Source organism: Gracilinanus agilis, chromosome 4 (assembly GCF_016433145.1).
Source record: "Gracilinanus agilis isolate LMUSP501 chromosome 4, AgileGrace, whole genome shotgun sequence".
Classification (NCBI taxonomy): domain Eukaryota; kingdom Metazoa; phylum Chordata; class Mammalia; order Didelphimorphia; family Didelphidae; genus Gracilinanus; species Gracilinanus agilis.
In genome coordinates this window covers 391,575,010-391,592,270 of record NC_058133.1, presented here as the reverse complement: position 1 = coordinate 391,592,270, position 17,261 = coordinate 391,575,010, and the positions used below count along the sequence as shown (strand labels likewise).

The window sequence follows — 17,261 nt, the reverse complement described above, 5'->3', positions numbered from 1 at the left end:
AAAAAACTAAGGGGGCAGCTGGGTAGCTCAGTGGAATGAGAGTCAGGCCTAGAGATGGGAGGTCCTAGGTTCAAATCTGGCCTCAGCCACTTCTCAGCTGTGTGACCCTGGGCAAGTCACTTGACCCCCATTGCCTACCCTTACCACTCTTCTGCCTTGGAGCCAATACACAGTATTGACTCCAAGATGGAAGGTAAGGGTTTAAAAAAAAAAAAAACTAGTACAGGCATCTGATAGAAAAAAAAGATTCTGTCTTTGACTTAATAATTTTAGCTGGGATTGGGAGGAAAAGCCTTAATAATTGAGATGAGGAAAGACCTTCTGGAGGAGTCAAAAGATAATTATTATTTTAGGCCTTTTTAAAATATCAGATTTTGAAATGTTATAAGATCTAATTAACTTGAGGTTATTAGTCAAATATTGCTTGTGAGACAAGCAAAGCCATTGACATGACTGAAGTAGGCAGTACTTTTTGTACTGAAAGCTAAACTCCAAAACAAATTTAGCACTCTCATTTAACTCTCCTTAGATTTGGATTGGCAAATACCAATAACTCTCATTGATAAGATTCAAGGGTAGAATTTTTCCTGAACTTTGTGCCATTAGTTGCTTTAAAACCTTAGTAATGGAAGCAAGAACCAGGCTAAACTTATTTTTAAAGGATTTTATAGTCTCTCAAGTTAATCTAACCAAGAATCTTAACTTTGATCCTTCCCAGAAGTGTGGTAGTATAGATCAGAATTTTAACTCTACTAATCTAAATGTTTTCTCATGACAACTCAAGTTAGAGAGTAAGACAAGACACCAGTTTTCTAAACCTCTTCTCAAATGGTGAAATCTTGTTAGCTCAGAAAGATAAGATTAGTTGTTGTTTTTTTGGTTTTTGGTGTTGTTTTTTTGCTACTTAGACCTTATAATTACTAGATTTTTTTTTAAGATCCTGAGTTGTCTTATGATAATAGGTTGAGATGGCAAAATAATTCCATCAAAAGAACGCAGATCTTAAAAGTCAGAAGACCTGAGGCCAAGTTCTTTTTCTGATACTTGCTAGATATGTAATCCTACAGTCCAATTTTTGATAATTTTTTGATTATACATAAGTCACAAGCTCTCTCAGTCTTGGTTTTCTCATGTGGAAAGTGAGTATAATCTCATTGTCTTTTGTCAGTGAAGTGCTACATAAATGAAAGCTGTTAGCATCATCATGATGTTAATTTTTATTTACAGGGTGCCACGCTTTTATTATTCTCCCCATAGTTTCTTATGGGGTCCTTTATGTTTGTTTGTTTTCAAGGATATAGTGGAGTAGAAGGCCAGTGTTACAGTCAGAAAGGCGTGGATTTCTAGCCCTAAATCTGATGCATACTGTGTGACACTGATCAAATTTTTTAACATTTAAATATCTCCCAACAACTCTTTAAACCAACAAATGATAGGTAACCCCCATTGATGTAAGGAGATTTCCTATTGGGAGTTCCCTTTTATTATTGTTCAGTCATTTCTCAGGTATGTCCAACTCTTCGGGACTCCACTTGAGGTTTTCTTGGCAAAGATACAGAAGTCGTTTGTCATTTACTTCTCCAGGTCATTTTTTTTACACCCCTACCTTCCATTTTAGAATCAATACCCTATATTGGTCCCAAGGTAGAAGAGAAGTAAGGGCTAGACAAAGGGAATTAAGTGACTTCCCCAGAGTCAGATGGGTAAAACATATTTTAAGTCAGATTTGAACCCAGGAGCTCCTGTCTCTAAGCCTGACTCACAAAACAATGAGTCATCTAGCTATCTCATCCAGCAAGCTCATTTTACAGATAAGAAAACTGAGGCAAATAGGGTCAAGTGACTTGCCCAGGGTCACACAGCTAGTAAGTGGCTGAGGTCAGATTTGAATTGAGGAAGATGAGTCTTCCTGATTCTAGAGCCTGCACAGCATCCACTGCACTACCTACCTACCCTGGAAGTTTCCTATACTGATGAAACAATTAATTCAGACTGCACCTCCAAAAAAAATATCACAGTGAAATATTTTTCATCTTAGAAACTCAAAGTATTTGCATATTAAATATTTTTCTTTTAACACAATTATTCTCTTAAAGAAGTATATTAAAGAACTTAAATTGAGATCAAATAATTTATTAGAGCTACTCAGCAAGTTAGTGAGAAACCGTCCCTGTGATATATAACCTTCTTAACCAGAACTTGACAATTGAGATGGAAATTCTAGATTGCATCTATAATGATGGATTCCTAACTCTTGCTTCTACCTCTATCAATTTCTTAAGACCATCTATGGGGGTTGGAGGGATTGTGGATCAGTGGATCGAGAACCAGGTCTAGAGATTCTGAGTTCAAATCTAGCCTCAGACACTTCCTAGCTGTTTGACCTGGGCAAATCATTTAACCCCTATTGCCTAGCCCTTACTACTCTTCTACCTAGAAACCAATACACAGTATTGATTCTAAGATGGAAGGTAAGGGTTAAAAAAAGCATCTATGGGAGACTTAATGGAGAAATAAGCAGCAGCCTAAATAAAGGAGCCTCCTAGAGGTGGGTCATTGTGATATACTGGACAGAGAACTGAATTTGGAGTCTAGAGTCCTGGTTTGGAGTCCCACCTCAAACACCTTCTAGCTGTGGGAACTTAGTTTTCTCAACTGTAAAATGGTGACAATAACACTACAGCACCTACCAACAGGGTTGTTATGAGCATCAAATGAGGCAATATATGGGAAGTATGTTGCAAACATTAATATATTTTTGTAAATAATAGCTTTTGTGGAAGAAAGAAAGGAGAAAGAATAGAAGGATAACATTGGATTCCTCTTTCAACTCTTCCCCTGCCATTTTAATGTCTCCAATTGCAGGAGGGAGGACAGTCCTGTCACCTGATGACCTGGAAGCAAGTCAATTAACTTTTCTAGATCTCATCTTCCTCATTTACAAAAGAAGGGGATTAGACTAGATGGCCCCAGGCATCCCTTTAAGCTCTAAATCTATAATAGTTTTATTAGTTCTGATAGTCTTATTGCAAGGTCCATGCCCTTGGAGCCAGCCAGACTAGCAAATTTTACCTTATCTCATCTCACTTCTGTAGACCTCCAGGGCAGGATAAGATAGGAGTGAGCAAACACTTGGCCACAGAGAATATTCTGGTGTTCAAAAGAATTTCCAGGAAACTATGGGTTTGGGGTTTAGTCTGCTTTGGGGCATGGCTGGACATATGGCTCATTTGGGGATTCAGCCCCCTCAACCTCCAAATACTATTTAAATTCTCATCTCAATGTGAACTGAAATCCATCTGGCCTCCAGAGCTTCCTCAGCTTCTTGGAACAAATAGGACTCTCCCAAAACCAGAATAGCTCTTTTTTTGGCCCTCCTTGTTCTGGACCTGAGTCAGCATGCAAAGATGGGGAGGTGGGTATCATTTTCTGAGCCATTAGCCTCATGGATTTCATGTTGAAAAACAATTTCCCAAATGAACAAAATAAGTCTGTTATGGATGTTGCTGCATTACTGCCAAATCCCTGTTACTAGATCCACTTCACAAACATTTATTAAACATTTACTATGTGCAAAACAGAACTCTGGGGATGGGATATGGGGATGAAAGAGCTCATAACCTAATGAGAGAGAATTTACATATATATATATATATATATATATGTGTATATATATGTAATGTTGGTATTGCTGAGTTTTGGTCACATTGAATGATTCTTTGTGGTCCCCTTTGGAATATTCCTGGCAAAGATTCTGAGTGGTTTGCCATCTTCTTCTCCAGATCATTGTAAAAATGAAGAAACTGGGACAAACAGGGTTAAATGACTTGCCCAGGGTCATGCAGCTAGTAAGTATCTGAGGCTAAATTTAAACTCATGAATATGAGTTTTCTTAATCCCAAAGCCAATGTTTTATCTACTGTAACACTCAGCTGCATATATAGAAACATGTATATACAAACAAATATACATATATAAAACATACATATATATATATGGACATATGTGCACATCCACATCCACACATAAATATATATAGACACATGTGTGTATATTATAGGTATATATACAGATGGATGGATAGATAGGTGGATGGATGGATAGACAGAGAGAGATGAGTGGATGGATAGATAGACAGGCAGACAGAGGGATAGACAGACAAGCAGATAGATTAGAAAAACAGATAATGGATAGGTAGATAGATGGGTGGGTGAATAGATGGATAGATAGACAGATAGATACATAGACAGACAGACTGGGAGGCAGGCAGATAGATAGATTAGATAGATAAGTGATAGATAAAAAGTGAAGGAAAGCCAGAACTAAGTATATTAGTTGAGTTTGAGGAGGGAACAGTCCTATATTTAACTCATTCAATTTGAAGGATTCTTCCCTTTATAATTTTGGGCAGTATTAGTATCCTATTTCTGTCAGATTGTGTGACTCAGATGTTTATGTATAGGAAAAAATAAATCAAATTACTTAGCTCACACCAAGTAGTAATTTCCCCTCCCCATATTTCCTGAGTTATATATATGATAATCTGGAACAATTTATTGTATAACTAATTAGTGATTCTTGGAAATTCTAGAAATATTTTAAAAGATTATTCTAGTCAAATACTTTTACCAAATAACTTATTTACCTATGTGTAGACAATCCAAAGTTAATGAAAGATATTTAGTGGGAAGGAAACTGAGAATAAATTTAGTATGGGAAAAAGTAATAAGGTTCTGCTAAATCCTCTTGTGGAATAAAAATAGTATTTTTTCATTTTTGAAAGGAGTTTATCTGCTTATGTCACAATAAAAAAGCCAGTCATAAATGTTTGATAGAAGGGAGACAGTGAAAGTCTATGTGGTGAGTCTCTCTTCCAGCACTTCCCTGGGGCCAATTATACACTGGGAGACTTTAAGGGGGTGTCACCCCAAAACTGGGCAACCTGGATGGTTGTGCCACCCCACAGGAGTTGGGGGTGAGGCTTCCCTATAAAAGGAGGTATGTGGTACCCCAATCCAATTCTGAATAAAGACGGGGTTCACACACACACACCTCACCCAGGTCAGTTAATTTCACAGAGGGTGGTCTGGCTTCAAGATGGAGGTAGCCAGACCAAGCTGTGGTTCCCCTCTCCCTTGTTGTCTTTCAGGCACACTGGAATGCTATCTGACTTTTGAATGGCTTTTTATTATTCTCAAATCAGGGATTGGGGAAAGGGATGAAGGGCAGAGGGATTTTGGGGTGCCCTCTTCGCTATTCCTTATGGGGTCCATCACTTAGGTGGGAACCCTAGTGTTTCCCACTCCCAAGATTCTCCCCTTACCCCTTCTCCCTCTATTTCTATTTCTAATTTTCTGTTTCTACCCTTTCCTATAATTGTAAGGTATGACTGAAAAGGGTCTCTCAGCAAGGTTGGATAATGGGTGAAGGAGACTAAGAGATTGCTCCCAAAATGGAGTCCAAATTTAGCTGACTCGATGGTTGAAGTCTTGATGTGTGAGATGTGATGGAATGGCTTTGATCAGGGGATCAAGGTTTCAGTTTCCAAAAGAAAGATCCTCAGGAAGCCCTCAGGACTGGATCTGAGCTGGTTTGTCTGCCTCCTCCCTCTTCCAAGTCCTCCACCCGAATCCTTCTCCTCCTTTTCCTCCTCCTCCTCCCCTTCCTCCTCCTCCTCTGGGGAAATTCCCAGAATCCTCTCTGGTCTCAACTGTCAGCAATTGTCAGCAACTGCCTTCTCTGGCACCTTTGGTCCCAACCCCCTTGCATAAATCCCTTCCTTACAGTATCCTCTATTTTTCTATGGAAAATATAAATAAATAAATTCTTAGTTTAGAATTTTCTATAAAAGAATGCTTAGTTTTTCAAAAAGCAGTTGAGGACATGAAGTTGCCAAGTTTGAGACAATGACAAACAACTACAGGGCCATAGAACAGCAGGTTCTAATTTGGAAATTTACTTAGTTGCTTTACTCCAGGATGTGAGAAGAGAGGAATAACATTCAATTACATCTTCAGTGCCCCAGAGTTTGCCCTGGCATTTATTACATTTCTTCTAACCCCTGGCACATAACATTGAGAGTCAACATATTAAATCTAATTCAATTAATAGCAGCAATAGTTCAGTTTTTATAGAGACATGGAGCTGGCAAAACACTTGACTTACATTATCTCATTTGATCCTTACAACAACCTGTGAAGTAGGGTCCTGTCACCCCTTTTTTCCTGATAAAGAAAGTGAAAATCAAAACAGCTAATTGATTTTTCTACAGTTGCACAGTTTGTGTTTTGGGAACAGAATTGAAACACATGCAGGTCTTTCCAATGCCCATTTCAGGCCTTCATTCATTATGCAAAGCTGTCTATCTTATTTTGACAGATGTTTATTAAGAGTTTTATATGCATTAGGGCAGCTAGTTGGCTCAGTGCTGGGTGTGACCCTGCTAGAGTACAGGGCCTGGAGTCAGAAAGACTCTTCTTCTCAAGTTCAAATCTGACCTCAGACATGTACTAGCTTTATGATGCAGGAGAAGTCAGTTAACCCTGTTTGCCTCAGTTTCCTCATCTGTAGAAGGAGCTGGAGAAGGAAGTGACAAAACTATTCCAGGACCTTTTCCCAGAAAAACCCAAATGGGGGGCTGAACACGACTGAAATGACTGAACATCAGTAACAAATATAGATAAATAAATGGATAGATAGATAGACATAAATATAGATTATCTATAATCTATATTTACATATATATATATGTATATATGTATGTTATGTTAGACACTAGAGGAGCTAAATAGTATATATAGGATCATAAATTTAGAGCTATAAAAGATCCCAAAGTCATCTTATTAAGTGGCGATAAATTCAAGTAGAAATGGATACCTGAGAGCCTCATATTGACTTAAAAAAACACAAATTAACATTACATGTCTATTACACATTTATTTTATTTTATTTTTTTAAACCCTTTCCTTCTGTCTTGGAGTCAATACTGTGTATTGGCTCCAAAGCAGAAGAGTGTTAAGGAGTAGGCAATGCCCCCATTGTCAAGTGACTTGCCCAGGGTCACACAGCTAGGAAGTGTCTGAGGCCAGATTTGAACCTAGGATCTCCCATCTCTAGGCCTGGCTCTCAATCCACTGAGCCACCCAGCTGCCCCCACATATTTATTTTCTTATAGATTTCCTAATTACATTTTTAATCTGCCTTAGGCTGGATTCAGAAGAGTTATGGGCTACTGGCTAAGGCCTGCAAATTTGATCCCTTTGATTCTAGTCTAACAGTCTGATTCTGCAAATGAAGAAATGGAGGCTTAAGGAGGTTAAGATTACACAATAAGTAGCACTTAGGATTTGAACCCAGATCCTTTTATTTCAGACTAACAGGCTTTCCCCTATGCCCACATGGAGTTTATAGACTAGTTGATTAAATTCATTTTGACTGCTAATCTTTTTTCTCCATAACTTATTTTAAGCACTTAAAACTATTGCATATTTCCCCTTCCTTTAGAAAAAGAGACATTGCTTAGATTGTTTAGTAAATTGTTAAACAGTTTAGGTTGCAAAATATAGTTAGCAGAATATCACAACTCTTATAGAAGAATTGTCCAGCATTTGAAAAATTTTACCAGATACTGTTTAGTACTAAGCCAGACCTTCTTGCAGACCAAATCATTTCTTTAGCCCTGACAAAGTTCAAATCCTTATCACTGGATAGCCCTGAAACTATAAAAGAAAGCATTATATTAACCCATGATCTCTGTCTTGTTTTTGGTTGTGTTTTCCTATTTTCTAAGAATTGTTCCAATTACCTTCAAAAGACCACTGTCCAATATGGAATAAAAGAAATATTTTTTATTCTTTCCATGCTTTGTAGAGAGCAAATTTAACTAAATTGTCTTGAACATGATAATCCATGTCATCTTTATTTGAAAAGATGGACAATTGAAATAAAGCCATCAATGTATCCATTCTTTGTGTTGGTTTTCCTTTTTTTTTACATTCTAGGACCAAGAGACTTTTTTCTTTTTTATTTCCCTTGCTTAAATTCCAATTTCATGGGGTACCATTTCATACAATTTATGTTTTGGCATAGCTGAAATGAAAGAGGATATTGGAAGGAGTAGTTTCTGGAACAGTTTGCTAGTTAATTTCTAATCCTGAGAATCCTTGACTCAAGATGTGAGTGCAACAAGGTGGATCCACAATTCTGAGCTAATATTGCACACTACCCAGTTCCCTCTACAAAGAGAACTATAGCTTTTTGGCCTAAAGTAATGTCTTAAACTAGTTTAACCAAATAGGTCTATTTATGAGAAAAGTGCTGGACCTGACAAGTAGATCTTAGATTTAGAGTGGGAAGAGATACCAGAAACCACGTAATACTATTCACTAGTATTTGCAAGAAGTTAAGGCATGAGAAGAAAGTCTAGGGAAGTTAAATAACTTACCTGCAGTAATTTCTTTAAGTTCACCTAATTAATTAATTAATTAATTGAGAATATTTTTCCATGGTTCCATGATTCATATTCTTTCCCTTCCCTCCTCCCACCCCCCTCTCATAGCCAACAAGCAATTCCACTGGACCTTACAAGTGTCATTGATCAAGACCTATTTCCATATTACTAGTATTTACACTTGGGTGATCACTTAGCGTCTACATCCCCAATCATATCCCCATCAAACCATGTGACCAAGCAGTTGTTTTTCTTCTGTTTCTACTCCCACAGTTCTTCCTCTGAATGTAAATGGAGTTCTTTCTCATAAGTCCCTCAGAATTGTCCTGGATCATTGCATTGCTGCTAGTAGAGAAGTCCATTTTATTTGATTTTACCATAGTGTATCGGTCTCTGTGCATAATGTTATCCTGGTTCTGCTCCTTTCACTCTGCATCAATTCCTGGAAGTCATTCCAGTTCACATGAAATTCCTGTAGTTCATTATTCCTTTTAGCACAATAATATTCCATCTCCAACAGATACCACAATTTGTTCAGCCATTCCCCAATCAAAGGGCATCCCCTCATTTTCTGATTTTTTGCCACCACAAAGAGCATGGCTATAAATATTTTTGTGCAAGTCTTTTTCCTTATTATCTCTTTGAGGTTTAAACGCCACAGTGGCATGGCTGGATGAAAGGGCAGGCAGTCTTTTAAAGCCCTTTGGGCATAGTTCCAAATTGCCTTCCAGAATACTTGGACCAATTCACAACTCCACCAGCAATGCATTAAGTGTCCCAATTTTGCCACATCCCCCCCAACATTTATTACTTTCATTTGTTGTCATATTAGTCAATCTGCTAGGTGTGAGGTGGTACCTCAGAGCTGTTTTGATTTGCATTTCCCTAATTATAAGAGGTTTAAAACACTTTTTCATGTGTTTATTGATAGTTTTGATTGCTTTATCTGAAAATTGCCTATTCATGTCCCTTGCACATTTATCAACTGGGGAATGGCTTGATTTTTTTTTTTGTGCAATTCATTTAGCTCCTTATAAATTTAAGTAATTAGACTTTTGTCAAAAGTTTTTGTTATAAAGATTTTTTCCCAATTTTGTTGCTTCCCTTTTAATTTTGGTTGCATTGGCTTTCTTTGCACAAAACCTTTTTAATTTAATGTAATCAAAAGTATTCATTTTACATTTTGTAATACTCTCTATCTCTTGCTTGGTTTTAAAATCTTTCCTTTCCCATAGATCTGACAGGTATACTAGTCTTTGTTCACCTAATTTACTTATAGTTTCCTTCTTTATATTTAAGTCATTCACCCATTCTGAATTTATTTTGGTATAGGGTGTGAGATGTTGATCTAAACCCAATCTCTTCCATACTGTTTTCCAATTTTCCCAGCAGCTTTTGTCAAATACTGGATTTTTTGTTCCAAAAGTCAGGATCTTTGGGTTTATCATACACTGTCTTGCTGAAGTCATTTACCCCAAGTCTATTCCATCAATCCTCCCTTCTTGCCTACAGTTATAAATATAGTTGTCATCAGGGCAAGATTTGACCTCAGGTTTTCTACCCCTAGACGCAGCATATCTTATGATCTCAATTTTAAAATCAAGGAAGTGATATGACATAATCAAAGGAGAGAATCATAAGAATTGAATTTTTTCCCAACACTGCAACTATCCAGAAATGTGAATTCTCAAAACTCATTTAAGGTTTAGATCTCAAATTGTCTTCGGAGATTATCTACTCCAATCCATTTGTTATTTCATTTTTATTGTTTAGGTGACAGAGAGGGCAAAATCTTCGTTTGCCAAAAAGAAAATAAGCTAAATGTTAGCAATCCCTTTTAGTGATTCTATTGGTGTGAGATTTGAATAGGCTAGTATTGGTAAAATTATAAAAGAGTTGAAAGGAATTTTCTAACCCTCAATCATATAGTAGACTGGGATATTGGAATTCTAGCAAGACAGAAGCAAAGATTTTTTTAATGTAAGGAGTTTGTGAAACCTGATGGTTTCTCTGCCTGGTTGTGATCTGATTCTGAATTATTAAGAGATTGAGCTAGTATCTAGGGTTATGAGCTAAAAGAGCTGATAGATGTTTCCCCATAATGGTAGGAAGTCTGAACAGCTGTTGAAGATCAGCAAATGGCAGCAAAAAAGAATTGTAGCCTGAAATTCAATGATATCACCCATCTAGCAGCTGATATCTATAGCCCTTTGGGGATCAGCAAGTACAGCATTGGAGGAGAGAGGTATGGACACAGCTCTTGGAGTGTGAGTTGTCTTAGCTATGTATGCTTCCTTTGAATATATTTTCTCCTTGACCATACATGCCTCTTTCAACACTGGTATAGGATTCTGTGGGGTGAGAAACCCTTATGTATTTTAAAGAGTTAGGAGGCAGTTTCTATGCAGTTTAATTAAAATGCCTTTTTCTTTGATCTACTTTTTCTCTTACTGATCAAAAGAAATATGGATGGAGGTTTGTAAACTCTGGTTTTGAATGGATGCTGATCCCAAGCCTGTTTTGAACTTGAGGAAGATTTGAGAGCAGTCATATTTGCAGTATCTCCAAGCAATATATTTTTAAAATAATTTATTGCTTTTCATTTTTTATACCAATCCACTTTCCAATAAACATTCTGACAAACAACAAAACTTTCCTTTTTAACAACAGAAACCAGTTCATCAGTATATCAACTGTGTCAACTGCTTCTACTAAGGGGAGGAAAATGTGTTCCATTATTAGTCTGCATCCAAAATTGGTCATTTCATCTAATTAGATTTCTGATTATTTTTTATTAGTTTCCATTTACATTATCGTAGTTGTTATGGATCATACCTAACTCAGGCTGGTCTGGTAGCTTAGTCTTACAACAGAATGAGACACTCCTAAGTGATCTAATATTTAACAAAAGGATTTAATTTTCAATAGCATGAAAAGGACATGCAGCTAGGATACAGTATTGATTTAGTTAATTGGGCACAGCTCCCTTGTATCTGCTTCTGTTGTGGTATCATTGCTATTCTGCAAGATTTTTAACAAATGCTATAGACAGATGGAACTAGACTTTTATTCTAAAATGCCTAGGAAGCACTATCAGTTGGCCAAGCCATAGTCCCTTGAGCGAATGAAGTCCTTAATGAGTTTGGTTTTCATTGCCCGTTTTTTAAATGCTTGCCTTCTGTTTTAGAATCAATATTGTGTATTGGTTCCAAGACAGAAAGAGGTAAGGACTGGGCAATGGGGGTTAAGTGACACACCCAGAGTCACACAGCTTAAGAAATGTCTGAGGCCAGATTTTAATCCAACACTTCCCATTTCTAGACCTGGTTCTCAGTTCACTGAGCTACCTAGCTGCCCCCATTTTCATTGACTTTTAACAATTTAGTTTAGCCTACATAGATGAAACCATAATAAGTTTTGCTCCTAGCAGAGTAGTCTCTCTATGTATTTTCCTTCTAGTTCTGCTTTATTTGCTCAGTATTCGTTCATATAAGTCTTCCTGTGTTTCCCTGAATTCCTCATATTTGTCATTTCTTATAATATAATGATGTTCTATTACATTAAAATACCACAATTCGTTTAGCCATTTCTCAATTGATGGATATTCACTTTGTTTTCAGTTTTTCTTACTCTGTTATTACAGAAGGTGCTGCTGTGAATACTGAAATTTATAGGTTTTTTCTGTGATTGATCACCTTGGGTTATATACCCAGTAATGGTATTCTTGGTTCAAGGGCTATGAATACTTTCCTCACTTTTTTTGCATAAGTTCAAAGTATTTTCCAGAATGATTGCATTACTCCCCATTTATACCAATTAGGAAAATGAGGCCCAGAAAAGTTAATAAACTTGCCCAAGAGCACACTAGTGGTAAGTAGCAGAACCAAGACTTTAGGCTCTTTGATTCTAGATAAAATTGTCTGTACTTCATTACACCACAGGATCTCATCTGAACTACAGTTTTCTTATCTAGAACATGAGGGGATAGCTCTAATTACTGCTCCTCAAATAAATATGTGTATATTTATACATTTACATGTTACATTCTCCAATAGAATGTAGATGCATTGAGGGTAAGGATTGTTTTTCATTCAGTTGTGTCCAACTCTTTGTAACCTTCTCTGTGGGCCATAATGTGCCAATATTTTCCATGGAATTTTCTTGGCAGGGATACTGGAGAGGCTGGCCATTAAGGTAAATAGAGGCTAATAAAAGGGGGACTGGCCAGAGTTGTAAGCATTTATTAATAATATGAGAGAAAGACAGGAGAGAAGGAGATTTCAGCCTTAATAATTTAAGGTAAGATCATATCCCAGATTTCAGTCCAGTGTGGTCACCTCTTTGCTGCACTGCCAGTTGCCTAGCAGAGGCTCAGAGTCATATAGCTAGTAAGTGTCTGAGGCCAAATTTGAACTCAGATCTTCCTGAATCCATGTCCAGTACTCTATCAACTGAACCACCTAACTGCCTCCATATTAAGTATATTAATAAATGACTTTTGCGGGGCATCTGGGTAGCTCAGTGGATTGAGAGCCAGGCCTAGAGACAGGAGGTCCTAGGTTCAAATCCAGCCTCAGACACTTCCCAGCTGTGTGACCCTGGGCAAATCACTTGACCCCCATTGCCTACCCTTACTACTCTTCCACCTATAAGTCAATACACAGAAGTTAAGGGTTTAAAAATTAAAAAAAAAAAAAATTACACCCTTACCAATCTTCCACCTATGAGACAATACACCGAAGTATAAGGGTTAAAAAAAAAATGACTTTTGGATTGGATTATTTTTAAAAATTAACTACTTAATTTGTATGTTACATTGAAATTCCCAGGTCTCTCACTTCTTCCTTCCCTCTCCTCCCCATACTACAGAAGTTATCATTTGACAAAAATATATAGGTATATAAAAATCCATGTCTTGCTTGTTTCTGTTTATCAGTTCTTTCTCTGAAAGTATACATACACAACCAATTCTTTAAACTATTTCTGTTGCTATATATAATGTTCTCTTGATTCTGCTTATTTCACTCTTCATAATTTCATGTAGATCTTTCCATGTTTTTTTTTTTAAATTAATCTGCTTCTTATTCCTTACAGTGCAGTAATATCCATCATATGCCACAATTTGTTCAGCCATTCCCTAATTGATGGGCACCCTTCAATCTACAGTTCTCTGCTACCCAAAAGAGAGCTGCTAGAAATGTTTTAGAATATAGGTTCTGTTCCTTTATTCCTGATAACCATAGGAATTAATACTAATAGTGGTATTGCTGGGTCAAGATTGGCTCTAAGGCACTTTGGAGGAGCAGATGCAATAAAAGGCATCAATAATATGAAAGGAAAAGGTTATTTCACATACTTCTAATTATTTAAAAAATTTTTTTTTGCTATTTTAGGAAAACAGCCTTATTTAATATTAGATGTTTCTGAAAAAATATTTTTTCTTTCCCAAAACAAATGAGTTGAAATTCAAAAGTGGGAATTGTTTCTCCACTAACTAAATTAATAGACCGTTGTCCCTAAGCATTTAAACTTTATGTTAATATCCATAATGATTAAGACAATGACTCAAATATGGGAAAGCCTCCTGTGGTTTTTGATCAAGAATTTTAATATAATAATATAATGTGCAGGTTTAACTTTAATTCATCAACACTTTTAGTCAAATTTGATTTGCATTCTTTGAAGGCAATATTTTGGCCTCTGTTAAAGATAGATATTCTACTTATTTTTTCATGTGTCTTTTGATATGCACAGAAACATTTAAAAATACCATGAAATAATTTCCCTTTGTTCCTTCCCTTCTTTATCTTTTCCACTTTAAAATGGGAAAAATCCTGCTTGAAAAGATTCTATAAACTGAAAATGCTATCTTTGTCAAAATAGACAAAGGATTCAATTAAAGAAACATATGGTGAAGTAGAGAAAAGGAAGAGTTAATCAGCACTTACTCCTCTACATTTCCTATTTCTTCCTCCCTCTGTTTCCTGCATACTTCCCCTGAGCTAGAAATAAAGGATGGTCATATCCTCAGTATATGTATGATCATGGTGGAAGGGACTAGTAGTAATTTGGGCTTTAGCAACGGTCTACTTTTCCCCCTATATTGAAAGGTTTTTAGACTCCAAGTATGAAACACTGAATGAAATTTAATCCTTATTGTAACACTATAATAAGTTATATAATATTTTATAATATAATAAATTATATAATATATAACATACTATAAGTTATATATTGTAACACATTATAAGTTTGATTATATTCAGCAACTGTTCTTTGTTTTTCTACCATCTATGTAGCACTTGGGTGTTATGAGGATACAAAGAAATCTGATATATTGTCCTACCCTTAAGGAGTTTTACAATCCAAGTGGGAAAAAAAGATACACACACACACACACACACACACACACACACACACACATTAAATGACAAAAAAATCGTTATATACAGTTTTTTTTTTTTAACCTCTGCTTTCTGACTTAGAATCAATACTAAGTATTGGTCCTAAGGTAGAAGAGTGGTAAGGGGTAGGCATTTGGGGTTAAGTGACTTGCCCAGGGTCACACAGAAGTATTCAGGTCAGCTTTGAATCCAGGACTTCTGGTCTCTAGGCCTGGTTCTTTAGTCACTGAGCCACCTAACTGCCCCTAATTATCTTAGAGTAAAAGAAAAGCCCTTTGGTTGCATCTTCCAAATTTCTAGTTATTTTAAAACAGCACAATCAGAACAGATTTATGTTTTAACATCTGTTCTTCCTATAGGATAATTTAGTTAAAGTAAGACTGTAGGCTGGTTACTCAATCAATGTTATAGAGACATAAAAGAAAACTGAAATAGTAATACTTTGTCACTAAATATACATATATTTGATTATTGTTTGACAGTAGAATCCTGAGATAATCCAGTATGTGACTAACTATGGGTTTCTTTTTTAATCGACAAAATGCATATAATGTTTGTACTACTTATCTCACAAGATTATTAAGAAAGCACTTTGTAAAACAGTAATATTCTCTAGGAGCATCTAGGTGGTGCAGGGGATAGAGCATGATGGATAGACCCTGGAGTCAGGAAGACTCAGACAATTAGCTAACTGACCCTGAGTAAGTCATTTAACCCTGTTTGCCTCAGTTCCTTCTCTATAAAATGAACTGGAGAAATAAATGGCAAACCATTATAGTATTTTTGCCAAGAAAATACAAAATGGGGTCACAAAGAATCAGATAAAACAGAAACAACTGAACAACACAAATTTTCCTTTGCAGGAAAATGTGGAGAGGAACTGCTATCTTACTCACGATGCTAAAGTAAAAATGGGAACTCTTAAAAGAGCTAAATCTCAATTCACTTTGAATAAGGATGAGAATCTGAAAAGTTATTTGTGCACCCCACTGACCTTATTTATATCTAATCATTTCATAAATGTAAGGACAGACCAAGAGCCTTTTATATTTTTGAGATTTACTCTCTCTTTCTCCTCAACCACTCCATCCCCTTCTTATAGTGAAAATATCAAGGAAAGAGGAGAATTACAAAAATTAACTGAAGATAAAATGATCCCCATTTATGCAAACTCTGTAGTCCAGCATTTAAAGCCTTTTACAAGGTACCTCTTTTTATTTTTAATTTAATTTTTTTATTTAGAATAATTTTCCATTGTTACATGATTCATGATTTCCACCATCACCTCCCCCTTACCTCCCCCTTCCCAGAGCTGACAAGCAATTCCACTGAGTTATACATGTATCATTGTTCAAAACCTTTGATTTCCAGAGCTTAGCACAAAATCTGGCGTATATTAAATTCTTAATGAATGTTCTCTAGGCCATAAAACTGTGTATACCCTTTAACCTCGCAAAATCACTACTAGGGCTATATCCCTAAAAGATCAAAAAAAAGGGGAAAGGACATATGTCCAAAAATATTTAAAGTAACTCTTTTTGTTGTGACAAAGAATTGGAAGTTGAGTGGATACCTGTCAACTGGAAAAGGTCTGAACAAGTTGTGATTGTGATGGAATATTATTGTGCCATAAGAAAAGCAGGAGGGTTTCAGCAAACTTGGGAAGACTTATGTGAAACTGATGCAAAATGTCTGAGCAAGAACCAGAACATTGTACACAGTAACAGCAATACTGTGAGGATTGTGAAACTGTGAAAGGTTTACTACTCTGATCGACACAAAGATCCAACATAATTCTGAAGGACTTATAATGAAAAACGCTATGCACCCTCCAGAGAGAAAACCAATGAATTGAGTGCAGATTGAAGCATATTTTTTTTGCTTTCTTTTTTTTTGGGGGGGGGATGTTTTCTTTTTGAAATATGGCTAATATGGAAATATATTTTGTATGATTTCATATGTATAGTGTGTATTGTATTGCTTGACTTCTCAGTGGGTAGGAAAGAGGAAGGGAGAGTTTGGAACTCAATTTTTTTTAAAAATCAATTTTAATTTTTGCATGCAATTGGGCAATATTTAATGAAATAAAAATATATTAAAAATGAATGTTTGCTGAATTCAATTTACACAAAAGTGGGATGTAAATTGTATTTATCTAACTGGCTCACTAGAATGTGACTGCTTATGCTCTTTTCCCATAATTTTCTCTGTGTTTCAGTGCCCTGGCTGGTGCTGAGTGAAATTTTTCCTGGTGGAATTAGAGGAAGAGCAATGTCTTTAACTTCTAGCATGAACTGGGGCATCAATCTCCTTGTCTCCCTGACATTTTTAACTGTAACTGGTAAGGAACCTTTATCTTTTTCTTGCGAACCATATTTTGACTTTCATAAGTAAATGGTCCACCTCCA

The 17,261-nt window shown here is 36.2% G+C and overlaps 1 protein-coding gene across 1 annotated transcript in view; it reads left to right on the top strand.

Moving 5' to 3' along the window:
• SLC2A12 (solute carrier family 2 member 12) overlaps nucleotides 1–17,261 on the top strand; it is a 66,840-nt gene that overhangs the window by 40,404 nt on the left and 9,175 nt on the right. Inside the window, exon 3 of the mRNA XM_044674553.1 lies at nucleotides 17,072–17,194. Within this exon, the coding sequence (XP_044530488.1) occupies nucleotides 17,072–17,194 (123 nt within the window). The remainder of the gene's footprint in view (nucleotides 1–17,071; nucleotides 17,195–17,261) is intronic.